The 27,199-nt window shown below is 53.1% G+C and overlaps 1 protein-coding gene across 1 annotated transcript; it reads left to right on the top strand.

The window, feature by feature from the left end:
* The first annotated feature begins 274 nt into the window (after window positions 1-274).
* On the top strand, window positions 275-27,029 carry SYMPK (symplekin scaffold protein). The gene is made up of 27 exons (XM_080909148.1): window positions 275-399; window positions 4,383-4,506; window positions 4,644-4,709; window positions 5,465-5,518; window positions 5,599-5,672; window positions 8,162-8,288; window positions 9,501-9,750; window positions 10,482-10,652; window positions 11,680-11,919; window positions 13,420-13,574; window positions 13,917-14,067; window positions 15,800-16,004; window positions 16,594-16,744; window positions 17,836-18,071; window positions 18,494-18,575; window positions 18,711-18,824; window positions 19,461-19,608; window positions 20,204-20,364; window positions 21,132-21,240; window positions 21,480-21,580; window positions 21,978-22,068; window positions 22,668-22,769; window positions 25,064-25,251; window positions 25,802-25,978; window positions 26,108-26,203; window positions 26,461-26,808; window positions 26,893-27,029. The coding sequence occupies exons 2-27, from the start codon at window positions 4,402-4,404 to the stop codon at window positions 27,019-27,021; spliced, it is 3,831 nt and encodes a 1,276-aa protein (XP_080765274.1). The 5' UTR covers window positions 275-399; window positions 4,383-4,401; the 3' UTR covers window positions 27,022-27,029.
* Window positions 27,030-27,199: the final 170 nt, after the last annotated feature.

The following is a 27,199-nucleotide window of genomic DNA, read 5'->3' as shown; positions in this document are numbered from 1 at the left end:
TCCAAGACCCAGAAGCTCCAGTCACAGCACTCTCCACTCTAACGTCAGCCAGCCGTCTAGGGAGATGAACTCCGGACTGCTGGGAACTCCACTTCCCAGAAGCCTCCGTTCCCATTTCCGTCCGGCGCCTGCGCAGCTCGGACTACATTTCCCAGAAGGCATGGCGCTCGAAGGCCGGAAATGGCGGCCGCCCCGGTGGACGCCCGGGGAGGGCGGGCGGCTGCCGACGCGGCACGCCGTAGGGGCGGGGACGGGCCGCGGTGCCGGACTCCATTTCCCGGCGGCCCTACTAGTGCAGCGCCTGCGCTGTGTCACAGCGGCGGGCGGAAGATGGCGGCGGCAGCGTCTGTGGAGAGGCGCTGCTGAGGGGGCGCGAGGGGGACGGAGGCCGGAGCCACGGTGAGCGGGTGGCGGCGTGAGGTCCTGGGGTGAGGGGAGGAGGGGCGCTGACAAGGCCGGGGCGCGAGCTTCGGGGAGGGCCTCGGGGAAGGCCGGGAGCAGCGGGGTCGCGGGCCCCTGCTTCTTCCCACTGCTCTGGACCCTTCCTTGGCTTCCCAGTCCCCCGGGGCCAAAGTTCCAACGTGGACCCCGCAGACCTCCGCGGCTTCCAGTCTGCGTCCTGGCTCATCTCCTGCCCAGTACACAGCTGCAACTGGCCCTTCATTTTCCCAGACTGCCCATGTGCCTGCCTACCTCGGGGCCTTTGCACAGGCTGCTCTCCCCAATCCCCCTGCCCTCGAAACATGCTGTTATCCTTCGGCCTAACTCCCTTTCATCCTTGGGGTCGGGGGGCTCGGCACCCCACGTCACTTCCTCTGCGAAGCCTCTCTCTCTCTCTCCTCTAATCCTCCTTCCCCAAATCCTCCTGCTGAAGGCTCTCATAGGTCTCCGTGCCTTTCCTTCTCATCACGTGTGGCCGAACTTTTTATTAGGGTTTTATTTGTGTGCTGTCTGAGGATGTCCCTGACCCTGAGCTCTGTGTAAGCCAGTGTCTTGGTGCCTCCTTCATGCACAGGTATTGCCCATCACACACTGGTTTTGCTCGGTCGATGTTCATTGAATGAATGAAAAAAAAAAAAAAACACACTCGGAGATCCACTCTTTAGGGTAACAGGGTTGTACTTCCTGGTGGGAGGGGCAGCTCACTGCCGTGCACTCAGCCAGAGGCGGGAGACAGCGTTACTGTTTCTGATAGCCAGACTGCAAGCATCCCAACTGTTTGTTAGTGGGAAGTCTGGCAGAAATCACTGATTGCATTTACATAATAAAATGATTTGCAACAATAGGAAGGAAAGAGAAAAATAGATTGAGCTTCAGTATTTAGTAAAAGAAAAAAGTGAAATAGAAAATAGTTGATGTACAAGACAGTCACCCCTCTGCCTCCGATGTTCACACGTGTGGGTTCAGCCCATCTTAGACCAAGATATTCAGGAAAATGGTTTACACTGACCATTTGCAGACTTTAAAATTTTACATCAGTCCCTCAACAGTACAATGTAACATTTACATAGTATGTTGAATTAGATATTTTAGGTCATCTATAGATGAGTTAAGCCAGGCTTGGTGGCACAGCTAGTTAAGAGACTGGGGCAGGAGGATTACAAAGATCTAGGCTTTGCCTGGACTTCAAAATGAGTTTACTGGCAGTCTGGCCAGCTTAGGGAGACCCTGTTTCAAAAGCAATCAGCAAAAAGTGACCTGGGGACTGGAGAGTTGGCTCAGTGGTTAGAGCACTGACTGCTTTTCCAGAGGTCCTGAGTTCAATCCCCAGCACCCACATGGTGGCTCACAACCTTCTGTAATGGGATCTGATGCCCTCTTCTGGTGTGTTTGAAAACAGCTATAGCATACTCATAAATAAATAAATCTTTAAAGAAATAAAAGGTGGGCTGGGATGTAGCTCACTAGTAGAGAGCCCTTGCCCGGCATTCAGGGGTCTTGGGTTCCCTGTGTAGTGCAGCCTAAGAGAAGGTCTGTATGGTACTGTTGCTCGTAGTGATGAGGTGCTGGGGGTGGAGCGTGGGGCTTTGTGCTTACAACGGAATACCAAGTGACCTATGTGCCTGGGCCTCACCCACCATCATGACAAGGCTTCTCTTTGTAGCCTTGGTTGTCTTGGAACTCACTTGGAAGCTGGCCTTGAACTTTTAGAATCTGTCTGCCTCTGTCTTCCCAAGTACTGGTATTAAAGGTGTGTGTCAGCATCTGGCCAGCTGGATGTCTTCCCTCCTTCCTTCCTTCCTTCCTTCCTTCCTTCCTTCCTTCCTTCGGCAGTGGCCCCAGATGGTTTTCAGACTGAGAGCATCTTACCTCTGCCCAGAGTGTTGGGATTAAAGGGGTATGCCACCAAACAGTGCTGTTTTAATTTTTGGACTGAATTTTGATATGAAGGGGATCCTGGGGTCCATCTCTGATCCTGATGGCTAGCTAAACATCTATTTTTACTAACTGAAAAAGAAAGGAAGGAAGAAAAGCCAAAAGGAGAAATAGGAATATATACTCAAGACAAAATAAAACCCAGAAGATTAAAGAGTAAGGGGACGTCTGCTGGTTCCAGAAGAAGGGTGAAATTCCTTACGTTCTGGTCCCAGGAACAGCGTGGTATGTCAGGTGGCCGTGCCCCTTGGCTTAATGAGCAGACATGGGGCATGGCAGTGGTCAGAAGCATGGAACAAAAGGAACTCATTGGATGTGCAGTGTGTGTACGTGTGTATAAATTTGGAGTAGGGAAGGCCTCAATAAGAAGGAAAAGACTAGATGTCTGGGAGCAGAAGAGGTCAGCAGGGTAGCCAGAGGGAGATGTGGGCCCTGAGGGTAGGGCTGTAACTATGGCTCTGACTCTAAGCAATATGTGGAAGTGACCGGCAGCCTTCACATCTTGCTCAACATGTTATGGTTCTTTAAAAAGATAAAACGCCAGCCTGGTCTACATAGGGTTTATAATTTACTTAGACCCACCAAATTACTTCCACTCTGTAGCTTTAAAGAAAAAATCTTGGCAGTAAACTTTTTATTTATTAGCATGTGATGTCTATTTAGCAGGGGTGTTGCTATTTAGTTTATAGGTTAATCCCATTTAAAGTTAGTTACCTCCACCAGAGGTGGTGGCACGTGCCTTTTTTTTTTTTTTTTTTTTTGAAGATTTATTTGTTTTATATGCATACACTGTAGCTGTCTTCACACACACACACAAGAGGACATCAGATCCCATTACAGATGGTTGTGAGCCACCATGTGGTTGCTGGGAATGGAACTCAGGACCTCTAGAAGAGCAGTCAGTGCTCTTAACCACTGAGCCATCTCTCCAACCCCAGCACTTGCCCTTAATCCAAGCACTCTATAGGCAAATCTCTGAGTCCAAGGCCAGCCTGGTCTACAGAACAAGTTCTAGAACAGGGCTACACAAAGAAACCTTGTCTCAACAAAATAACAAAACCTTGGTTACCTGCAATGCTGGTGCTCACAGAACCCCTGCATCTTCACTACAGAGGTTTCCCATATTCCTTTCTTTTCTCTCTTGAAGCAGGGTCTTACTTAGCTGCCCAGCTAGCTTAGACCTCACAATTCTCCTGCCTCAGACTCCCAAGAGTGTGCACCTGGGTCTCCTGTCAGTTCCTTCTTACAGCTGTGCCATCTGTTGGCTTGTTTGTTTATCCCAATATCAGGCCTTGGCCCTTCAGGACCCCTGCACATGCTGTGCAAAGCTTGCAGAGAGTCCTTCAGCATGTGGTCAGTGTGTGATAGTCTTTGCAGCCCGTCTTCCTGTTTACTAGCACTTGGCTGGATTATGCTGCTTTCTGGTAAAAGTGATGTTGGCTGTGGTGCCTTGTCTGTGAGTCATTTCATGATTCTGTCAGTATGTTTTTATGATAATTGTGTAGAAGTTCCTCTTTCTCCCGTTTCACAGAAGGAGTGGCTTAAGGATACTGTATTATAATGAGCCTTTTTTCCCTTCCTTTTTGAGACAGTATGATGTAGTGCTGTCTAGTTTTGAACTCACTGTGTAACTGAGGCTGGCCTTGAACTCCTGATGTTCCTACCTGTATCTGCATGACAGGCATGCAGCCACATACCTGGTTATCTAGTTATGTAGGTGGCCCCCCTTTTTTTTTTTTTTTTTTTTTTTTTTTTTGAGATGGGGTGGGGAGTCTGACTATGGTGGCCTGCAACCATGTGTGGCAGTGGACACCCGTAATTCCAGCTCTTGGGAGGCACGGATTGAAGGAGTAGGAGTTGATGGCCATCTTTGGCCACCTAGTCAGTCTGAGACCAGCCCAACCCTGTATTAAAGTAAGAAATAAAAAGTAGTGGACATAAACCCTATTCCCACCCTAGAGGAGGGAGGAGGGCTGGACAGAGAAACTCACTAGCTTCTTTTCCAGGGAGAACCTCACAGCAGTCATGGCGAGCGGCAGCGGGGACAGTGTCACACGCCGGAGTGTGGCATCACAGTTTTTCACACAAGAAGAAGGGCCAGGCATTGACGGCATGACCACTTCTGAGAGGGTGAGCGTAGCTGCGGGGCTGGGAGTGGGGAAGTGTGACTCCTGCCTTCCAATGATGCCGTCCAGACGGCAGAGAACAGCAGGACTGACTTGGGCCAGCAAGACTGGCCATGACGTCTGGCTCTTCTCTCTTTCCAGGTGGTAGATCTCCTGAACCAGGCTGCATTGATCACCAATGACTCAAAGATCACAGTGCTCAAACAGGTGAGGCAGGGGGAAGGGACAGGGAGGGCAGGACAAGGGCCAGGGGCAGAGCCACTGAGGGAACACTGCTAGCACCTGCAGTCACACATGCCTTTACACATACTCACACACCTGCGATGCATTCAGATATGGCCGGGCTCACACACACCTGTGCCCCAGAGTACAGTGCCGTGCAGCATTGCTCAGTCAGTGCTTCCCAAGATGCAGGGCTGGGGCGGAATGGGAAGGGGCCACCCCGAGATTATGCACAGCACCGCAGACCTCAGTTTACAGACTGAGCCTGAGGCCCGTCTGAGCACCTGGCCAAAGTAACCTTTGGATTCTGGGTCCCCAGCAGACCTGTGCCTGTCACTGTTGCCTTTCCTCTTTGCCATGGGTAGGCACTGTCCCCGCTGGCAGAGGTCGTGCTTTACCCACGGAGCCAGCTGCAGCCCTTGTTCTTATTTCATTACTTCCTGTGTGCCTGGACAAGCACGTGGAGCTCAGAGGACAGCTTGTCGGAGTTGGCTCTTTCTTTCCACTGAGTAGCTCCCAGAGATGCTATTTAGTTCTTCAAGTGGGAGTGGCAAGTGCCTCTTACTCATGGAGCCATCTTGCTAGCCCTTATATTTTAGTTTTTTAAATGGAGTCCATAGTCCAGACTGCCTTCTATGTGACATCCTGCCTTAGCCTTCCTTGGACTGGGAGTATGAGAACCACCATGCCTGCCTTGGGGCCTGGGTTTATGTCTGTTCCTCCGTCCCTCAAACTTGCAGGTCCAAGAGCTGATCATCAACAAGGACCCCACGCTGCTTGACAACTTCCTGGACGTGAGTGACCAGCCTGGGGTGAGGTAAAGGGGAGGAGTGCTCTGTGGTGCGGCCTGACCTACCTTCCTCTGACATTGCAGGAGATCATCGCTTTCCAGGCAGACAAGTCCATCGAAGTGCGCAAGTTTGTCATTGGCTTCATCGAGGAGGCATGGTATGGGGCGGATGTCATTGAGAATGCCTGGGTGTTGTGGCTGTGTCCCCCAGAGTCCCCCAGTGCACACCCAGTGGGATTGCAGCCCCGGATGCTCCTCAGCCAGTGCTTCATGGGTGATTTGTTTGTAAAGGGGCAGACTTCCCTTCAGAACTCAGGCAGCAGCTCACGTTCCTCAGCCACCCACTCCACCAAGGCTTTCTTCACCACGCTGACCTGGCGTGGGTGCCGGGACTTGAACTCTGTGTCTTCTAGAGCAGCATGCGCTTGAACTGCTAAGCTATCTATCCCTCTAGTCCACTCCACCCTCCACCCCTACTATTTAAAATGACCAATGCTTTTTGCTGTATCCCAGGCTATCCTGGAGCCCACTCTGTAGCAGATGAAGACCTTGAGGTTTTGGTCCTCCTGTCTCTGTCTCGTTTCTGAACAGGAGTTTGCCCCCAGTCTCTGGCCTCAAGGTCGAGTTCTGAGGGGAAGCACAGCCCTCACCTGCTTGTCTACCTCTTGCACATAGCTAGATGATCTGCTGAGAAGCCATGGGCTCTTTCTGGCCCGCTGAGCACTCACCTGACCCCGTCACTTCCTCTGCTCCTCTCAGACACCAGAGTCCTTCATGGCTAGTCTGCCTCCATTTGACCTGCTCTGTGGGCAGCTGGGAAAACCCTTCCTGAGCATTGCCTTTGACTCCTGCCCTTTGTGCTGCTGTGCCCTACTTGAAATTCCCTGGATAATTCTCCACAAGAGAATGTCAGCCTCACAGCGGGGCCTCTGTATCTTGCTGGCCTCTTTGTCCCTGTGTCTGCTCCAAGCCAGGTTGGTTCTAATAGCAGTGATGATTTGGTGTTGAACAAGCAAAGGCATCTAATCCTGGCTCGCTGTCCTTGCCTGTGATCTCCACAGCAGCCTCAGATGTGCCAGTCACCCTGTCTGAGACTCGGGAGGCAGCTCTTTTTCCTCATTCCTGGCTCTGAGGCAGGAAGGAGATAAAATTGCCCTTTTTGTTAGCCTCCCAGCCTGCCAGGAGCTTGATCTACTCTGTTCAGCCGTCAGCATGAGGCTTTGATACATTTCTTCATCTGTTTAATAGAGCAGATAGGCTTGGAGGACTAAGTAGGTTTTCCAAGTTGACTTGGTAGACCTAGGATGTTTTATTCTGTGTGTCTGACCCCAGTGTGTGCATTGTCACACTCCCCACTTTACTGGAAAAATCAGTGGAGACACACACACACACACACACACACACACACACCCCTGCCCATACACACACACACACTCCTGCCCGCTGGGATTCTAGCATGTGTCACCATACCCAGCTACGCTAAATTTTCTGAGTTTACAAAAAAATAGTGTGTGTAGCAAATGCATCCCAGTATACGGAAGACACAGTGTGGAGCAAAGCCATCTACTGCCCTGCCTTTCAGCATCTCACAGTCTTTGTCTGAGACGGTACCTCACATAGCCTAGGCCTGCAGCCCAGCCGGTGCCTCTAACAACTGAGCCATCTCTTCAGCTACTGTTTTGAATCTTTTTTGTTTAGTGGTTTTTGGTTTGGTTTTTTTTTTTTTTTTTTTTTTTTTTTGCTTTTTGTTTTTCCAACAGGGTCTCTCTATGTATCCCTGGCTGTCCTGGAACTTGCTCTATAAACCAGGCTGGCCTTGAACTCAGATCAACCTGCCTCTGCCTCCCAAGTGCTGGGATTAAAGGTGTGTGTCTTGCCACCGCCCGGTATAATGTTTCATGTTTTTTAAATGGTGCAACTGATGTTTAGAATCAGATTGGAATTTGTGTTGTGAAAGGGGCTGGCCTTTGTTCCTCAGCCAGATGTCACTGGAGGTCCTTACATTCTTTCTGGCAACCAAAGTGACCCCGTCAGTTCTTAGTCCTACAGAAGTGTCCCAGGCTTGAGTAAGCAAGACTGGGTGTTATTAAGTCTTTTCACCAAGCACTCAATGGTCTTTGTGGCCTTTTTTTTTTTTTTTTTTAAAAACCACCTCTGCAGTAGGTGTTCTTTCGAATATGATGAAGATTGAACAGGGCTGGGATGTGCGGCTCAGGATCATGTGCCTAGCATGTACAAAGCTTTGGGTTCCATCCCAAGCACCATGTAAATCTGCACAGTGCTGCACACATGTAAATCCTAGCACACAGCACGTGGAGGCAGGAGGGTGTAGGGCTCAAGGTTCTTCTCATCTAAGTAGGTAGAGGCCAAGCTGGGACTGAGACTGTCTCCTGGTCACACTCAGGTAGTTGTTGGCTGCCACTTAAATAGCCTCCTTGGCCCTACCAAGTTGAGGGACTAAAGGCTACAGGACCAGCCATGGTACAGGGGCCCAGGCAGCTCTATGATGGGATCAGCATCCTCCTCCACAATTGTGTGTGCTGGTGACCTCTGTTTCTTGATTTGTGGGCCCTGTGTCCCCACCTCCTACCTCAAGGCCCACATGACGTGACCCCTTCTTCCTCCCCCACCACTCCCCATCCCCCAGCAAGCGGGACATTGAGCTGCTGCTAAAACTGATTGCCAACCTCAACATGCTATTGCGGGATGAAAACGTGAATGTGGTAAAGAAGGCCATCCTCACCATGACCCAGCTCTACAAGGTGGCCCTGCAGGTGAGGACAGTCAGAGTCGGGTTTAGTTTGGTGCCAGCTGATGGGCATGCATTAGGCTGGCACTGCTCTTCTGAGCTGTGCTCGGGCCCTGGTTTGTGCTTGTCTGGAGGCCATGGTCCACCTGAGTCGTCCATGGAAACCTTGAATTTCTCTCTGCCAGCCTGTGCCTCTTCCCTTAGCTGGGTTATGTCCTGTAGCGCAAGTCCAGGCTAGGGCAAGCTTGTCACAAGTGAGGTTTGCTGTCCTGAGAGTGGTCATTTAACAGATGTTCCCTGGCAATTTACAGTCTCAAGCCCTCTGCCAGGTGACACAGGGGACATCCAGGATCAAGACTCTAATTGCAGCCTTCACAGAGCTTCTAGCCCAGTGAGGGACATAGACTAAAGAATCACCTCAACCAGGCATGGGTTACTCACCCCATGCCCGTCACTGCAGCACGTGGGAGGCTGAGGCAGATAGAGTTCAAAGCCACCTTAGACTACCCTGGAAGACCCTGACTCAAGAAATAATAGCAATTTATGAATCTTTAGAGATGGCTCAGCTGTTGGAAGGAGAACCCAGGTTCATTTCCCACCACTCACATGGTGTCTTACAACCGTGTTGAACAGCAGTCTCAGGATATCTCATGCCCTCTTCTGACCTCCTTCTGACCTGTGCTGTGTACAGGTATTGCACAGATACGCACAGACGAAACACCCATACACATAAACAAACCCTAACGTGGTAAGGGTCACACGTTATCGACTGCTATTTGCCCACACTGGAATGAGTTCATTGGTCCTAACAGTGAGGTCGTTCACTGCTAGCAAAGGAAAACCAGTTAATCACCACCATTTTTTTTTAAACGTATTTGAATGTTTTGCCTGCACATATGTGTGTGGTATGTGTATGATGCCTGTAGAGGGCAGAAGAGAGCATCAGAACTTCTAGAGCTGAGTTACAGAAAACTGAGAGCTGCTATGTAGGTATGGGAATCCAACCTGGGCCCTCTGGAAGAGCAGCCGGTCATCTTTAGCTGCTAAGCTGTCTCTCCAGCCTGAGGTGACCACTCCAGCGTCCTGAGCACTCCCACCCTAGCCTCACCCAGCACTGAGTGTAGCTGTTGCTTTAATCTGTGCATCGTCCTTCACATACTCTGCAGGTCGGGGCAGAGCCCCCGACAGTTGATGTGTGGTCTTCTCTCTCTCTGTCCCTACTCCTGGCCTTTCAAAGTGGATGGTAAAGTCTCGGGTCATCAGTGATCTCCAGGAGGCCTGCTGGGACATGGTGTCCTCCATGGCCGGGGAAATCATCCTGCTCCTGGATTCTGACAACGATGGCATCCGTACGCATGCCATCAAGTTTGTGGAGGGCCTCATTGTCACCCTGTCACCCCGCATGGCTGACTCAGAGGTCCCCCGACGCCAGGAGCATGACATCAGTCTGGACCGCATCCCTCGAGATCACCCCTACATCCAGTACAGTGAGTGTGGCGGTGCCCTAGTGCCCTGCGTTCAGTCACCCTCTGTCTTCCTGCACACCCTTTCTGTTTTGTTTTAGGCAGCTTCATGTATTCCACGTTAGCCTTGTGTAGCTAAGAGTACTTGAACTTTAGAACCTCTTACCGGAACCTTCCCAGTAGGATGAGATTATAGGCCTAGGCTGTAGATGAATTGGTAGAGTGCTTGCCTGGCATAGAGCCCCAGGATTTCTCCAGCCCTGCATGCACTGGGCATTACAAAATCCCAGTACTTGAGTGGAGGCAGGAGGATTATGAGTTCTTTATTATTTTTTAAAGATTTATTATATATGTAAGTTTACTGTAGCTGACTTCAGACACACCAGAAGAGGGCATCAGATCTCATTACAGATGGTTGTGAGCCACCATGTAGTTGCTGGGATTTGAACTCAGGACCTCTGGAAGAGCAGTCAGTGCTCTAACCACTGAGCCATCTCTCCAGCCCGCCCATGTCTTTAAAAATGAAAACTTGGCAGGCAGCATCACATAATACTGTTGCAGTGTGCTCTGTAGATATACATGGAGTGTGTTTTCCCTTTTTCCTATAATGTGAGTTGGAGGCGTCGTAGAACAGGTGCTGCTTCTGGAGGACTGTACTGAGAACTGGTGCTGGTCCAGGGCCTGTGGGCTGTGGGTGAGTCTGCTTCCAGTCAGGTTGACAGAAGGGCCCCAGTGACTGCTCCTCTCTTCATTAGATGTCCTGTGGGAAGAAGGCAAGGCAGCTCTGGAGCAGCTGCTGAAGTTCATGGTACATCCCGCCATCTCCTCCATCAACCTGACCACAGCACTGGGCTCCCTTGCCAACATCGCCCGCCAGAGACCCATGTTCATGTCTGAGGTGATCCAGGCCTATGAGACTCTGCATGGTAGGTTGAATACTCTATGCCCTTTCCTGGCCTAGTTGTTGGTTCCTAAGGAGCTGTTGAACTGCTCCGTGAGCTCCATGTTAGATAAAGTTGTGGTGTGGATGCTGCAAAGCTAGCTCTGGATGCCGGTCCCTCAGGATCCCAACACTCCAGCCTCCCCCTGATCTCTTAGGAAAGGAGGCTGGTGATAATTTCCCACATTAGAACCTGGAGAGAACTCAAAGAGTCTGGTGTTGAGGCATGAGCTGGTCAGGGATCTAGTCCCTCCATCTCTGGACTTTGTTTCTGGCTATTTCCTGAAGCAGTGAAGACGGCTCCAGAGCTCAAGGCTCCCATCCTACTCACTTAGCAACAGAGGGAGAGAGAGAGAGAGAGCGACTCTTTCCCGTCATTCCAGCAAAAGTCAAAGGCTGATGCTCATTGTTTGTGATTGGCTGGGCAGAGACTGCGGGCCTACTGCTGAACCAATCACAGTGGCCAGGGAAGCGCAGTGTTCTCATTGGCCTCAGGCTCCTGCACTTTTGGACAGAGGATGGAGACAGGGTGGTTCCTTCATAGGAGGAGTGGTGCTATCTGAGGAGTGGGTGCTGGGCACTGCCAAGGCCAAGGTAGAGGCCTCTTTCCCTGTGGAGCAGGGACAGCTTTTTCGCCGAGGTGACTGAGACTCAGGCTGGCCATGCCAGTGGCAGGGGGATTGTCCTGAGCTGTGGCGGCAGCTGAGCGGCCTGTGGAAAAAGTGGCAGTTACAGCTGTCTCCAGGGTTGGCACAGCACTGCAAACCTGAGACCTCAGAGAAATAACGTTTAGGTTTCTCACCTTGAAGGTCTAATGTGGTAAAGGTCTCTTGAGAGTTTAGTCTTAGCTTGAAAGGGGGAAGGCTATAAGTCCTGTGAGGTCTTCTGGGAGCCTAGGAACTTCCCAGGGAATGTCAGCAAACACTCTGCCCAAGTTTGAGGCTGGGTACTAAGCCTGGCAGGCCTTATAGAGCCCTGTCCCCAGCACTGAGCTCCCGCCTCTGTCCTCACAGCCAACCTGCCCCCAACGCTGGCCAAGTCCCAGGTGAGCAGTGTGCGCAAGAACCTCAAGCTGCACTTGCTGAGTGTGCTCAAACACCCTGCCTCCTTGGAGTTCCAGGCCCAGATCACCACCCTGCTGGTGGACCTGGGCACGCCCCAGGCCGAGATCGCCCGTAACATGCCTAGCAGCAAGGACTCCCGCAAGCGTCCCCGGGACGATACAGATTCCACGCTCAAGAAGATGAAGCTGGGTGAGCTGGGGCACAGCATGTTGCAGTAAACACACCTAAGTAAAATAAGTATGGTGTATAATACAATTAGTAAATGTTTGTTTAGGTTCTGACCTTCAGACTTCTAGTCTAGGAGCAAATGACCTGCCTCCATCTCTGGACTGCTGGGAAGATGGGTTGTAGCCAAGTAGGATTTATTTAAATGTTAAAGGAAGGAAGGAATGAATGGCTAGTGTGTCTTGCCTCTCAAGGTTTTATACTTGTGTAGAAGGCACTTGTCCTTTACTTGGGGTGTGTGTGTGTGTGTGTGTGTGTGTGTGTGTGTGAGTGTGTGTGTGTGTGTACACATATATACATATGTGTGGGGCTGGCAGGCACGTGTCATTACCTCAGCTTTGAAGTGATTGGTATTTTACAGTAGTATGGGCCATAGTGGCCTCAGTACCAACAGATTCTTAAAATGTCATAGAATATTTCTGGCGACTGGAGAGATGACTCAGTGGTTAGAGCACTGACTGCTCTTCCAGAGGTCCTGAGTTCAGTTCCCAGCACCTACATGGTGGCTCAGGACCATCTGTCATGGGATCTGATGCCCTCTTCTGGAATACATATGCAGCAGATCATCCACAGAATAAATAAAATTATTTCTGAAATTGTTAGGGGAGGCTTACATTCATTTTATTTTGTGTGATGTTCTGCCTGCACATATATGTATATTTGCCACACGTATGCTTGGTATCTTCAGAAGACACAAAAGGGCATTGAATCCCCTGGAACGGAAATTACAGGTGGTTGTGAACTAGTTGGGTGTTTTTTTAAGGCTTAGCTAAATCTACTCCTGTCCCAACTTTTTTTTTTAATGGTGGCCAAATGTTTGGTGATATTCATGGGAATGTGGACAGTTCCATTTGTGAACAGTTTGTGTCTCTGCTATACGACTGATCTGCACATCTAACCATAGAACAAAAGAAGGGACACCTCCGGAAAGGATTGCAGTGTTTGTCTAAAATCAGTTTTCCCTTTTTTCAAAGATTTTATTGATTTGTTTTTTCTTTAAAGACATTTTTGTTTTTAAAGATTGTGTGTAGCCCTGGCTGTTCTAGAACTTACTCTGTAGGCCAGGGTGGCCTCAAATTCACAGAGATCTGCCTGTCTCTGCCTCCCGCCCCAGTAGCAGAACTGTCTCCCATTGGGGGCACTTGTCCGGCGGGTGCAGGCTCCTGAGTTCCATCCTCAGTATGGAATATATTAGTGGTAACATCATTTTGCAGCTTAGTGCGATCAACTAGAGGGTTTTGTTTTTTTTTTTTGCTGTGTCCCTGGTGAGGACTGAGACCCGGAAGAGCTGTTGCTGCCTGGGGACCTGTGGCACCTTTATGGCCATGGTACACTACCACTGAGGTCCTTGCCTACTGTGTGGCTTCTCCTTGTACTGGCTTGCTAGAGGAAGGCCGTCTGGCTCCCTGAGCACAGGTCCTGCTGTAGCCCGGGAGCCAGCCTCTTACTTGCCTCCTCTCTCAGAGCCCAACTTGGGAGAAGATGATGAGGACAAAGACTTGGAGCCTGGCCCATCAGGGACATCAAAAGCCTCAGCCCAGATCTCAGGCCAGTCAGACACGGACATCACTGCTGAGTTCTTGCAGCCTCTGCTGACGCCTGACAATGTGGCCAATCTGGTGAGGAGGGTGAAGTCCAGGGACAGGAGGCCTGACCCCAGTCCTTTCCTGGCCTGCCCTACACTATGGCCACCTCGGTGTCATCAGCCAGGGTTTCCTTCCACCCTTAGATGGAGCTCTTCTCAGCCGTCCTCCTAGAGGCTACTTATCCTCAGTATCCCTCCTACTCCCCACTCTGTTCTTGGGGTTGGGGACTCTCACAAGTGACAGGCTGGCAGTCATTGGCTCCCCAGAAAGCTAGGGCAAGAAGAGCAGCCCCAGCCCCGACCTTAGTTCCTGCTGCGTCTTCTGTGCTGTCGTAGGATGAACTGGCTAAGGCTCCCCTCCCTGGGCATCCCGCAGGTCCTCATCAGCATGGTGTACCTGCCGGAGACCATGCCTGCCTCCTTCCAAGCCATCTACACCCCTGTGGAGTCGGCAGGCACCGAAGCCCAGATCAAGCACCTGGCTCGGCTCATGGCCACACAGATGACAGCTGCGGGACTGGGTCCTGGTGAGTTCATGCTGAACCCGGCTGTGCCGTGCCCTGCACTCCACTTACTGGGAAAGCTGTGGAGATGAAGGTCATGTGCATCTAACGTGTCGCCTGTCGTGGGTCTGTCATTACGCAGAGTGCTCAGTGTCTTCAGGTCCTGTGCTTTGAAATCTAACGGCTACATTGACTCCAAGCTGACTTGTGTCATGTTTCTCAGCCTCTGAGCCCTGGGGTCTGTCCCTCTTTCATCAGAACATTTTGGTTTATGTATGTGCTCTCGGAGGCCAGAAGAGGGTGTCAGATTCCGTGCAGATGGAAGTATGACAAGAGGTTGTGGGTGCTGGGAGCGTGGCTCAGGTCCTCTGCAGGAGCAGCAGGTACCCTTCATCACTGAGCCGTCTCTCCAGCCCAGGCTTTTGTCTTCCGTGAGACAGGCTCTTGCTGTACAGCCCACACTGACCTCTAACTCGCACCGGTTTTCTGGCCATGCCTCCTGAGTGCTGAGATTGCAGGGGAGCTGCTCTCAGCACCAGCATGCTCTTGACGTATAATTGATGAACAGGAACACACGTACGACTGCGGTGCCAACATGGCTGAGAGCTTCACAAGGCGTGCTATTCCTTCCACCTTTGTGTGGGTTCCAAAGCTTGAACTCAGGTCCCCTTTCTCCCCTGAGCCATTGTGCCATCCCTCAGTTCAGACATAGCTGCCGTGAGCAGTGGCTGTGTCAGTCACACGCCCTCTGCTGCTAAAGACTGTTCATAATGAGCATGCCCTAGTGGCACACACCTCAGAGGTTCAGGTCATCCTTGGATGTGTAGTGAGTTCAAGGACAGCCTGTGGTGCATGAGACCCTGACCCACAAACTTCAAATGGGCTGGTAAGACAGCTCGTGGTGAGTGTGTTTGCTGTCAAACTCAAAGTGTGATCCCTGGAACCCACATGGTGGAAGGAGAAAGCTGCACACATGCACCCTGACATGCATGTATATCCGCATACGGATAAATAAGATGTAATCATGAGGACTTGTTCCAATCCCTAAAGTCCACAGAGAAGCCAAGGTGGCGCTGTAACCCAGCAGTGGGTGAGACAGGCACAGGTGATCTGAGGCTCTTCCTGGTCAACCAGTCTTGCTGAAACTGCCAGCTATGGATTCCAGGTGTGATCTGTTTTAGACAGTAATATGGGTCTGGATAGATGGCTCTCAGTTGGTAAAGGTGCCTACTGCCCCACCCAAAGACCTGAGTTTAGTCCCAGCTCCGCAGAAGTGTCCTCTGACCTCTACATATACACGTGCACAACACATAAAGATGTAAAAAGGAAGTAAAAGGCAGGGCAGGGTGGTGGCTCACGCCCCAAACCTCGGCACTCAGGCAGGTTTGTGAGTTTGACACCTGTTTGTTCTATGTAGCAAGTCCAGGCTAACCAGGACCGCACAGGGATGGTCTTGTCTCAATAAAAAATAAAATGGAGATAAACGAAGATACAAGTCTGTCTCTCCCACGTGTGTATGCACACACGCCACACAAGCATACTCGGGCATGACACACAGACATAAATCTAGGAGAACCTGCTTGTGATACATACCTTGAGGCTGTGACACCAGCTGTGTCTCCAGAATGAAGTTGTCTGGCTCCATCCTTGTGTCATTTGTGAAGTGGGCCACATAGGGGATGCTGTGTGTGCACACAGAGCCTGGAGTGCAGGTGATGGCCCTGACTTGGTGGGTCCTGTGGCTGCCTCCATTCAGGTGTGGAACAGACAAAACAGTGCAAGGAGGAGCCCAAGGAGGAGAAGGTGGTAAAGCCGGAGAGCGTCCTGATCAAGCGGCGCCTGTCAGTGCAGGGCCAGGCCATCTCTGTGGTGGGCTCTCAGAGCACCATGTCCCCCTTGGAGGAGGAGGTACCTCAGGCCAAGAGGAGGCCAGAACCTATCATCCCTGTCACACAGCCGCGGTGAGTCCTCTTCTAGTTGGCATGTAGGCCCTGTGAGTGAAAGGCAGGCTGAGGGCTGGACCAGGTTGTCCCTCTGCCTTAGAGTCAGTGCACTTGTGGGGTTCTGCAGCCACGCTTTCTGTCCTAACTAGGGAGAATGTCAGAACCACAGCCATGGTGACAGTGGGGCAGTTAGTATGCTTCCGAACATGCAACAGGGACTCCTGGTCATCATCACCATCTTCCCGTCACCATATCACAAAATCAGGCTTAACCCCACCGGAGGGTCACTTGATTGAATTACTTCCTTTCTGTCTCTTGCTCCTTTCCCTATGCTGTCTGCAGCCTATATACTGCAAGCCCCTTCCAGGCTCCTTCTGTTTACTCTTCTCTACCCGAGCCCCTGCCTGTCCTGACCTGTTCTCACAGGGAGACACTCCATGGCAGAAACAATCAGATTCTTCCTCACTCTGTCCTCCTAGCCCGCCAAGCCTCTCAGGGAGTTCGGGGTGGGGAGGGGCTGTGCGTTTGTCTGCATCCCAGTTCCAGAGCTGGGACCAGCAGGCAGACTGGGCTGGAGAAAACATGTCTTGTCCCTGCCCTCATGTAGGCTGGCCGGCGCCGGTGGGCGCAAGAAGATCTTCCGTCTGAGCGATGTGCTGAAGCCCCTGACAGACGCCCAAGTGGAAGCCATGAAGCTGGGCGCTGTGAAGCGGATCCTGAGGGCTGAGAAGGCTGTAGCCTGCAGTGGGGCGGCCCAGGTATGCCCGTCAGCCTAGTGAAGTGTCCAGGTTAGCCCTTAGCTCAGCTGCTCTGAGCTCCTTGCTTGACTCCGTCCTCTGCAGAGTCAGAGCTGTGGCTTTCTACACGGCAGGGACTGCGCAGGAGCGCTCAGGGAAGCTCTGGCTTCAGACGGCCCTGCCTTCATGGTTTTTTGTTTTATTTTACTTTAATGTGTTTGTTTGATTGATTTATGTATCTGTGTTGCCTGCATGAGTTTATGTGCACTGTGTATGCAGCAGGAGCCCACAGAGGCCAGAAGAGGATGTGGTCCCTCCTGGGGTTACAGGAATTTGTGAGCCACCATGTGGGTGTCCGAAAGCAAATTCAAGTGTTGCTAACCACTGAGCTGCCTCTCCAGCCTTCATCTTCTGATGCTTTGTTTTGTTTCTTTTGTTGCTCTGGTTCTTGAGGCAGGGTGTCCCTGTGTGGAACTCACGCTGTGGACCAGGCTGGCCTTGAACTCCGATTTGTCTGTTTCTGCTTCCCGAGTGCTGGGACTAAAGGCGTGTGCACCACTGCAGGCTTTCTTTACGTTTGAAATACTTTTTGTTGTGTGTGGCGTTTGACGTGGACACTTTAGTCTCTGCACTAGCGTGAGCAAGGCATGAATTTCATGGTTGCTAAGATATCATGTAGTCTTTCTTGGCTTTTACCACATCTTGTTCATGCCTAAAGGTGACAAAAAGCAAGTCTTGAGGATTTTGTCCTATGCAGTGAAGCACCTAGTTACCACCTGCTTCCCCCAGGAGCCTGGGGCAGCTTGGTGACATTTAACAGTTTGTTTCTCCCTTGTCCACGGCCACATGGTGTGAGACAGCTGTTTATGCTTCCTCATGCTGCTGTCCCTGACTGGTGGCTTGACTGACTGATGATGATTCACTGATTGGTTGTTTTGAGACTGGCCTTGAGCTTGGATGTTCTGGGTGCTGGGACTGTAGATGTCCGCCACTGGCTTATGCACCCGGTTTGTCTGGTGTTTGCGCTGGGCATTCCTGAACCTGGCAGCAGGGGTGCAGGGACTGACGGCTGCCGTGGTCAGACAGCCTGCCACATGTGCTCACTGCTGCAGGTGCGCATCAAGATCCTGGCCAGCCTCGTAACACAGTTCGACTCCGGATTCAAGGCAGAGGTGCTGTCCTTTATCCTGGAAGATGTCCGGGCCCGTCTGGACCTGGCTTTTGCCTGGCTTTACCAGGAGTACAATGCCTACCTGGCAGCAGGGGCCTCCGGCACTCTGGACAAGTATGAGGACTGCCTCATCTGCCTGCTCTCTGGACTGCAAGAGAAACCGGACCAAAAAGATGGGTGAGGGGTTGGCCGCAAGCCCCATTCCCTCTGTGTCTCATTTCTCTCTCTTCCCTGGTGCCGCCCAAGCTTGTCCTCCCCGTGTTTCTGTCTGTGAAGTGGGCACCACCGTGCTGGGGGGGGTTCATCAGGCTCACTCCAGACTCTGCTGGTCTGATTGGCCTGTCACTCTCTGGGCTTCTTATTTCCCATGTGTACTAACAGTTCCCAGGGCTGGGACAGTGGCTCGATGGTAGAGCGCCACCCTGGCATGAAGCCCTTGGTTGCATCCCGCAGGAGCACCTGCGCCCTATCTGCCAGTCAGCAGCTTTGAGGCAGCAGACTTCCCCTGTCCGAAGCTGGGCCCTGGGGCCAGGGAAGTAGTTGTGAGCTTGGGGCCACAACATGTGACTGCCTTGCAAGACCTGGTCTTTCTTGGGCAGGATCTTCACCAAGGTGGTTCTGGAGGCCCCACTGATCACTGAGAGTGCCTTGGAGGTGATCCGGAAGTACTGTGAGGACGAGGTGAGCTGGCTGCTGCTTTGTGGTGTAGACGTGGAGGCAGGCATGGCATGAAGGTTCTGGGGACTTGGTTTGCAAGAGGGAGAGGGACAGGAGTAAGCTAGCACAACAGACTGAGAATCGCCACCCCATCTGCAGAGTCGTGCCTACCTGGGCATGTCCACACTTGGAGATCTGATCTTCAAGCGCCCTTCTCGACAATTCCAGTATCTGCATGTTCTCCTCGACCTCAGCTCTCACGAGAAGGACAGGGTGAGCTTGTGTCTGTAGCTGGCCAGCCTGGCTTTCCTTTTTCTCCAAACTGTTTTCATTCCATTAACCATGGTGTGACCTCCCTTTAGGGTCAGGTGCAGCCTGACTGTGTGCCCTCCCTGTAGGGTCAGGTGCAGCCTGACTGTGTGCATGCCATCCCTTCTCACTCGTCAGTGAGCTGTAACCCGGGCAGCAGCCTGCAGAGGAGCCCATGTGAACACAGGCAGGGTGGCATCCCAGGATACAGTGCCCACTGAGTAGATTAGGGATGGGGTTGAGAAAGCTTCCTGGAGGGGGGTGAGATACCATAACACACAGTAGCTGCTCTCTAGATAAGACCCATCCGTACTGCAGCCTGTCACCAGCCCACTCCTGGTGGCTCATGCCCCATCAGCATGCCATTAGCACAGCGCCCTGGCCCTGGCCCTGTGTTGTCATTTGGCACAAACTCGTGCTTCAGACCAGACCCTGCTCCTGTTGAAATGAAGCTGGGGTGGAGACATGTCCTCCAGGCCCTGGGCTGCCTGTCCTGCCAAGTTCCAAAGCCGCGGCCACTTGGCAGGGAGAGTCCTCACTGCCGTGCTCTCCCTCCACTGCCGTGCTCTCCCTCCACCGTCTTGCCCGTTCCGCCCTCAGGTGCGCTCTCAGGCCCTGCTCTTCATCAAGCGCATGTATGAGAAGGAGCAGCTTCGAGAGTATGTGGAGAAGTTTGCCCTCAACTACCTGCAGCTCCTGGTCCATCCCAACCCACCCTCAGTGCTGTTTGGAGCTGACAAGGACACAGGTGTGGTGCAGGGTCGTCTGGCTGCTGTGGAGTGCCACCCAGCACTCTGCTAGAAAGTAGCAAGCAGGGCCAAGACAGACAGACGAGGGTCTGCAGAGCTGGGAAAGCTGGAGGACCAGGAGAGCAACCCATGGGTTCCAGGGCCATCTCAGGCCAAGTCCCTTAGCATAGTCCCAGAACCTGTCAGACAGAAGATCCGACAGAGTGTGGAAAGCCCCTCTCGGGAGGGTGTGCGGCCCAGGGAAGACGTGAGCAGAGGTGTTTCCCTGCACTGGAGGAGATGGTGGCACAAAGGTCAGCAGTGAGGGTCTTTCTGCCGACTGTATTGTAGGGACCAGCACTCATGCCTGACAGGTAGCCATTGTGAAGGTGTTTATGTTGAGGCTGTAATCAGTTGTGACCGGACTCTGAGGATGCAGGGTTAGCTTCACACCGTAGGATGACCTAGCTTCCTTGGGGCTTGGTGGCGGGAGGACATTCTGCCCTTTCTGCACCTACTCCCTCTTCCCACTGACTTCACTGAGCACAGACACTAGGGACAGGGCTTTGGAAAGGGAATAGAGGCTTCTGTTGATACATGGCTCTGTCCTGTCAGAGGTGGCTGCGCCCTGGACAGAGGAAACGGTGAAGCAGTGTTTGTATCTCTATCTGGCTCTCCTGCCTCAGAACCACAAGCTGATCCATGAGCTGGCAGCTGTGTACACGGAGGCCATCGCCGACATCAAGCGGACAGTGCTGAGGGTCATTGAACAGCCGGTGAGGCTCCTGGCCCATGGGCAAAAATGAGTCCCCAATCTCAGCTGTTCCTCTGGATTCATGGCTTTAGCTTGTGTGTGGGTGGCACATCATTCCTAACGTGTAAGAAAGCACAGGGTTGCCCAGGTACATAGCGTGGGGTGGGCACACCTAGCTTCACCTCTGCCATGAGTACAGCCCACTCCCCCTCCAAGTGGCTGCATTAGCATCTGAGCTCCTGTTTTGATTTCTACTGGTCTTTCCTCGTGCTGTTACCAGAGGTCCTGAGCCATGGGGCTACCCCATGAGACGTGGTTCAGAACCCCTCTCGTTTTAAGTGTCACTTCTGCCCAAACTTTGTTTTGTTATTTGAGTGGGTCTCACTAGAGATCCTGCCCTTGTGATATTTTTATATGGAAAGTTTCTGTAGAAATGGAGAATGGCAGGGTCAGGCTAAGCGCTAGGCAGGCTCAGTCGGCTGGAGTGCCTTGGCGTCCATCCCACACAGACGGAGGCCAGTGCCGCAGCCAGCGTGCTCCCGGTTCACTGAAGCAGGTGCCTGCCTACAGTGAAGTGGTCTAGCCTGTACCCTCAACCAGAACGGAGTAACAGTGGTTGCAGGAGGGTGGGCAAGGACCAGGAAAACGTCCCTAGGTGTTGCCACACAGGTCGGGCATGGAAGGTGTGAGACAGCAGGCTCTAAGGAGCCCCACAACCATAACCACCCCAGCTTCTGCGGCCTCTTCAAATGCTCATCGTAACCTCATCTTGCTGACCTCTACATCTAGATCCGAGGGATGGGCATGAACTCACCAGAGCTGCTGCTGCTGGTGGAAAACTGTCCCAAGGGGGCAGAGACACTGGTCACCCGCTGCCTGCACAGCCTCACCGACAAAGGTGCCTGGGGGTCCTGCCTGTGTCCCCTGCTCTCCCCTGCATGAGCTAGAGCTGCTGTGCCTCTAGTGGCTGTGCCTAGCTCTCTAGTGAAAACCCTGAGGCGTATTAGGGAAGGAGAGGCTGGGGGTTCTCTGGGATTGTCCTTGCCTTCCATAAACTTCTCTCTGTACCCCAGCCCATGCTCATCTCCCTGGCCCCTCCCCATCACCTCCACTAAGCTTTCTCTGTCTTCCCTGAAGTGCCGCCATCCCCGGAACTGGTGAAGCGGGTCCGAGACCTGTACCACAAGCGGTTGCCTGACGTGCGCTTCCTCATCCCTGTGCTCAACGGGTTGGAGAAGGTAGGGAAGGAGGGCGAGGTCAGCTGCTTCCATGGTAAATGGATTGGAATTGCACACCTTGGAGCAAGTCCCCAGGCCCATCTACGCCTCCTCAGTCACTATTCAAGTGTCCCAGTAGTGTGTGTGTGTGTGTGTGTGTGTGTGTGTGTGTGTTCCATTGTCCCTGGTCTATGGGAAATACCGCAGTGTATGTGTATGTGTGTGTGTGTGTGTGTGTGTGTGTGTTTGTGTGTGTGTACCATTGTCCCTGGTCTATGGGAAATGCCCCAGCTGTGTCCCTAATACATTTTGGCGACAGCTTTGGGGAGAGGGGGAATGTGTCATGATTAGAGGACTCTCTGAGATGGGTGGATAGGGGCCACCCAACCCATCATCACTCTCTCCCCCACCCCCTTAGAAAGAGGTGATCCAGGCTCTGCCCAAGCTCATCAAACTCAACCCCATCGTGGTGAAGGAGGTTTTCAACCGTCTGCTAGGCACCCAGCACGGTAGGTGCCTTCCCTCCTAGCCAGCCTTCAGCTTCTCCCCGGCGGCACAGGTGCTTGTGTGGGAAAGCCCAGGAAGGCTGCAGCGTCTTAGTGACCAGTGTCTCTGTTTTCCACCATGGTGAGAAACAAGGAAAAATGTTTGAGGTGGAAAAATAGCCAGAGATGTCCATGAGTTCCTCATCCCTGGTCTCTGTGGCCACCTAGGGACATAGTAACAGGGGATGTGCTCCATGCCACAGTGGGTCCCCTTTGCTAAGTGCCTTCTTTTCTACTGTTCCAACACAGCACAAAGTTCAAGCCACTTTATTGTTCAGTGAGACCCAGGCCAGGTCCTTCCCTTCACAAACCAAACCCAACCCAGCCTGTAGCTGCCATGATCGTGTGCTACGTAGTTAGTCCTGGGCTGGCTGGGCCCTCCCTGCCTTCTGGGTGCATAGTCCAGTGCACAGAGGGGACAGTGGGGCCACAGCAAGGCAGCTCTAAAGGGTGGTAAAGACTTGAGGCCACTTCGTCCAGTCTCCTGCCTCATTTGCATTTACCCAAGGCTGGCCCGAGACCCACTGTCCTGTCTCCCTTCCCCCTATTGTCACTCATTGCAGGTGAGGGGAACTCGGCCCTGTCCCCCCTGAATCCAGGAGAGCTGCTGATCGCGTTGCACAACATTGACTCTGTGAAGTGCGACATGAAGTCCATCATCAAAGGTGAGGCACCCCTGTTCCCACAGGACCCGTCTCCACAGACAGGCAGGGCTCAGCCATCACATGGCTCCCTGCATCAGAGACTGCCCCGGGGCTGACCTGTCCCTTGTCACCACACAAAGCACATGCACATGTTCCCGGACAGCAGGGAACTCAAGGAAGCAGAGCCCACAGAGGCACAGGGCTTCTACAGACAGGAGCAGGTGCCCGGCCTGGGCTGAGGCATCAGAGGACTTCCACAGTGGGGCTTCCTCTGCCCGGGCATTCCCTCTGAGCCAGACTCTCCTTCATGTCACAAGCCACTCTGCCCCCAACATGTCCTAGTGAGTATGCTCTAGATTGGGCATGGAGTTCACAGGTCACACAATCTGAGCCAAACTGCAGCCAAATCAAGAGGGGCTCTGCTCATGAGCCTCTCTTGGGAAGAAACCTCCATCTTCCCTCCTTTGTTTACTCCCTAGAGACTTTGGGCCAGAATTAGCTCTGTCTCCGGAGGGGGCCTGCCTGTCACCCCATCATTTAACCTGTCTGCTCACTTCAGGGTGGCTTCCTTTCTGTCCCTGCCTTTCTGTTCTGCCTGAAGTGACTTCTTCAGGGATTGCTTTCCTAGCCTTGCTCAGCAGACCTGACAAGAACGGGGTTGTGAAGACAGGAGGCTGCAGGGAAAGGGGAAGGTTGTAGTCTTGGGTTGTGGGCTACACACACACACACACATACACACAAACATATACACACACACACACATATACACACATACACACACATACATATACACACACACATACACACAAACATATATACACACACATACACACAAACATATACACACATACACACACATACACACAAACATATATATACACACACACAAACACACACACACACACACTTTTTACCATGCTGGGAATGAACACAGCAGCCTCCTACGTGCTGGGTAAGTGTCCTATCTCTATCCACACACTTGCTCCTTGATCCTTAAATGGTGAGAATAACCTTGACTCCATAGCAGCCCCATTCCCAATGGCAGTTTGTGCATAATTGGAAGGGATTTGGAAACACACAGCCACCTTGGATCCAGAATAGAAATCCAGTCACAAAGAGGGAAGAAAAGGCCCTGCCAAAAGCCACACAAGTGGCTGAAGACAGGCTCCTACCTCGCACAGTCTGACAGCTTCTTTGGTAATTCTTGTCAGTTGACCATCTGCAGGCTTGCTAGGCCCCTGCACTTCACGGCTCTCACCACACCTCTGTCTGCACCGTCAGGTGAAACCCTGGCCTCCCTGGAACCCGGCACAGTGACGTGGGGTTGCCTTCAGCAAGCACACGCGACAGACATGAGTGCTAGCTGAGCCTGTCAGATCTAGGGCTGAGCAGAGGTTTCCAAGGGAGGGAGGAAACTGGATGGAGGACAGATGGGGCCGCGGAATGGGAAAGGCTAGGGGCTGATGGGAGGCACAGGAGATTGGGTAGTTAGACTGCTGTCAGGCCCGCTGGGGCAGCAGTGGGGCATCCCTCCTCCTCGGCTTCTGACAGGCCTCTCTGCCCCTCAGCCTCTGTCTGCTGCAAGGACCCTCCTTTCTCTTTGGGCCTCTTTACAGGATCATCCTTCCCTCCATTGGCCTCTCAGGGATCGGGAGGGCAGGTGGGCTTTCCTCTGGCTCAATAAAGACTGCCTGATTGACACACTCAGTGCCAGTGGTGTTTGGGGAAGGACTTCAGAGGCAGCTCCTGGGGTCTCCCCTCAGCCCAGTTGACCCCAACACTGCCCCTGCCACCCACTCCCAGGAGCTAGACCCCAGCAAAGCCTGCTCTGGGCTTTCTTCAGTGTGACATCTTTCCACAACCTGTGGACGCTTGGATTAGGCCCTCACCCCACCTCTTACCCCTTCCTTCCCTGATACTCTTGTGAGCGTCCCTCATGGTACCTGCTTTGTACTGTTACAGACCTAATGACTGACCATCCTTCTGGCAGAGACCCACCTCTGTTCTGGGGATTCTTGGGCTGTCGGCAGTACCTCCTCCCTCACCTTAGTGGGTTACAGCCACTCCTAGGCTAGGACAGCCCCAAGGTGTGACAGTATGGTTTTTTCCCTACTCCCTGGGTCTGTCCCTCCAGATTGGTCCACCACGGGTCGTCCAGGGTTGGACACCCTTATCTCAACCTTCTAGGGCAGGGCCATTGAGCATCCTCATAAGGGGCCTTTTGTGGTAGAGGTGGAGAAACTTGGGGAGCGGGGTTCCCACTTAATGGGAGACATCCAGGCAGAGAGGACAGGCCACTCTCCGCCTCCTCACAGCCACCAACCTGTGTTTTGCGGAGCGGAATGTGTACACGTCGGAAGTGCTGGCGGTGGTGATGCAGCAGCTGATGGAGCAAAGCCCGCTGCCCATGCTGCTCATGCGGACCGTCATCCAGTCCCTGACCATGTACCCCCGCCTGGGGGGCTTCGTCATGAACATCCTGGCCCGACTCATCATGAAGCAGGTAACCTGCCCCGGCCCCAGGCAGTCAGCCGCAGGGCACACAGCTCAGCCCAGCGTTCTGTCTTTGAAGAGACGAGAATAGGACGGGTTGTCTTGCTATGTAGCCCGGAATAATCGTAACTCAAACTTGTGATGATCCTCTTGCCTGTGTCCTCCAAGTGCTGGGATGACACACGCTGCACCAGCTCTTAGAGCACTGTGGAGATGGGGATTGGATCCGTGCCAAAGCTGCGGTCGGACCACAGGCGTCCGTCCCCGTGCAGCCTCTGGCTAAGGTCCCATGACCACAGCCTACTACGTGTGGCTAATGGCACCAGAGGTGGTTATAAAAACAGCAGGAAGTGGTGCTGATGCTTTGCTAACCTAGGGATTGGAGACAGGGCCCTTTCCCTGTGTCTTGTCCTGGTAGTTTCCTATGAGAAAAGCAAATTCCTGGCTAGGTGGGTGTATGAAGCCTGAAGCTGTCCCGTGACAGTAAATGGGTCATAACTGTCTGCAGGAAGGAGGTGGCTTGTTGGACCTGTGCCTAACAGCCCCCTCCTGCCCCACAGGTATGGAAGTACCCCAAGGTATGGGAGGGCTTCATCAAGTGCTGCCAGCGGACCAAGCCCCAGAGTTTCCAGGTCATCTTGCAGCTGCCGCCACAGCAGCTCGGCGCAGTCTTTGATAAGTGCCCAGAGCTCCGGGAGCCGCTGTTGGCCCATGTGCGCTCCTTCACCCCCCACCAGGTACCCGGGGGTAGAGTGCAGCCGAGTGAGCAGGGAGGCCCTGGAAGGTTGGGTTCTAGGTTATGGGGTGCTGAGAGGTGCCTGTGGCAACAACTCTACAGCCTGGCTCCGGCCTTTCCCTTCACCTAGCAAGCACACATCCCCAACTCCATCATGACAATCCTGGAAGCCAGTGGCAAGCAGGAGCCCGAAGTCAAGGAAGCACCTTCAGGGCCCCTGGAAGAGGTGAGGGCAATGTGGTCCACCTTCCTGCTGTGTCTCTCACCCCAAGAAGCCTGGTCATTAACCCCAGTCTCCCAAGATTTCTTACCTGGTAAAGGGGTATGGCCACCCACCCCTCACCCCTCTGTACCGGGATGGAAAGTCTATGCGGTGTGCTCCCTGCTTTCAGCAGCGCTGAGTGCCTCCTCTGCCCTGACGCGCGGAGTTGGGGCGGGGTGTTAGATGTACCCTTTCTGAGCTGAGTGCCTCTCCAACCTCAGGATGACCTGGAACCCTTGGCTTTGGCTTTGGGCCCGGCCCCTGCCCCACGGCCCCCTCAGGACCTCATCAGCCTGCGATTGGCTCAGGAGAAGGCCCTGAAGCGGCAGCTGGAAGAGGAACAGAAGCAGAAGCCCACTGGCGTCGGAGCGCCCACTGCCTCGGTGACCTCGACACCCTCGGTGGGGCCAGCAGCCCGAGCTGGTCCCACCCCGGCTGAGGAGGTCATGGAATACCGGGAGGAGGGTCCCGAATGCGAGACCCCGGCCATCTTCATCAGCATGGACGACGACTCAGGGCTGGTTGAAACCACACTCCTGGACTCTAGTCTCGAGGGACCCCTGCCTAAGGTAGGGGGACAGAGGGCTGCAGAGGGAAGCAGTCTGGGAACGGGGCTGAGTGGGTGACTGGCCTCTTGCTTTCTCTCCCACCAGGAGGCAGCAGCAGTCGGGCCGAGCTCTAAGGATGAACGGAGCCCGCAGAACCTCAGCCACGCTGTGGAAGAAGCTTTGAAGACCTCCAGCCCAGAGGCCAGGGAACCCGAGAGCAAGGGGAACAGCTGACAGCTGCGGGGGGCATGGGGGGCGGGGCGGGACGGGGCCTCCTGGAGCTTTGCCTTAACACAAATAAAGGAGGTGGCGCTCAGGACGTGGCTGCAGTGTCTGCGCAGATTAGAAACCCTGAGGTTGAGCCCGTGCTAGACTGCGCCTGCGCACACCGTTTCTCACCCTGCGGGCGCCC

Source organism: Micromys minutus, assembly GCF_963924665.1.
Source record: "Micromys minutus genome assembly, chromosome: 32".
Lineage (NCBI taxonomy): Eukaryota > Metazoa > Chordata > Mammalia > Rodentia > Muridae > Micromys > Micromys minutus.
This window is presented reverse-complemented; position numbering and strand designations above follow the sequence as displayed.

Excerpts from the sequence above, each read along its gene's own strand:
- SYMPK (XM_080909148.1), top strand. The coding sequence starts at position 4,402 with ATGGCGAGCGGCAGCGGGGACAGTGTCACACGCCGGAGTGTGGCATCA. Across the intron at positions 5,673-8,161 it reads GGCTTCATCGAGGAGGCATG|CAAGCGGGACATTGAGCTGC; the intron begins GTATGGGGCGGA and ends CCCATCCCCCAG. Across the intron at positions 19,609-20,203 it reads TGGAGCTGACAAGGACACAG|AGGTGGCTGCGCCCTGGACA; the intron begins GTGTGGTGCAGG and ends CTGTCCTGTCAG.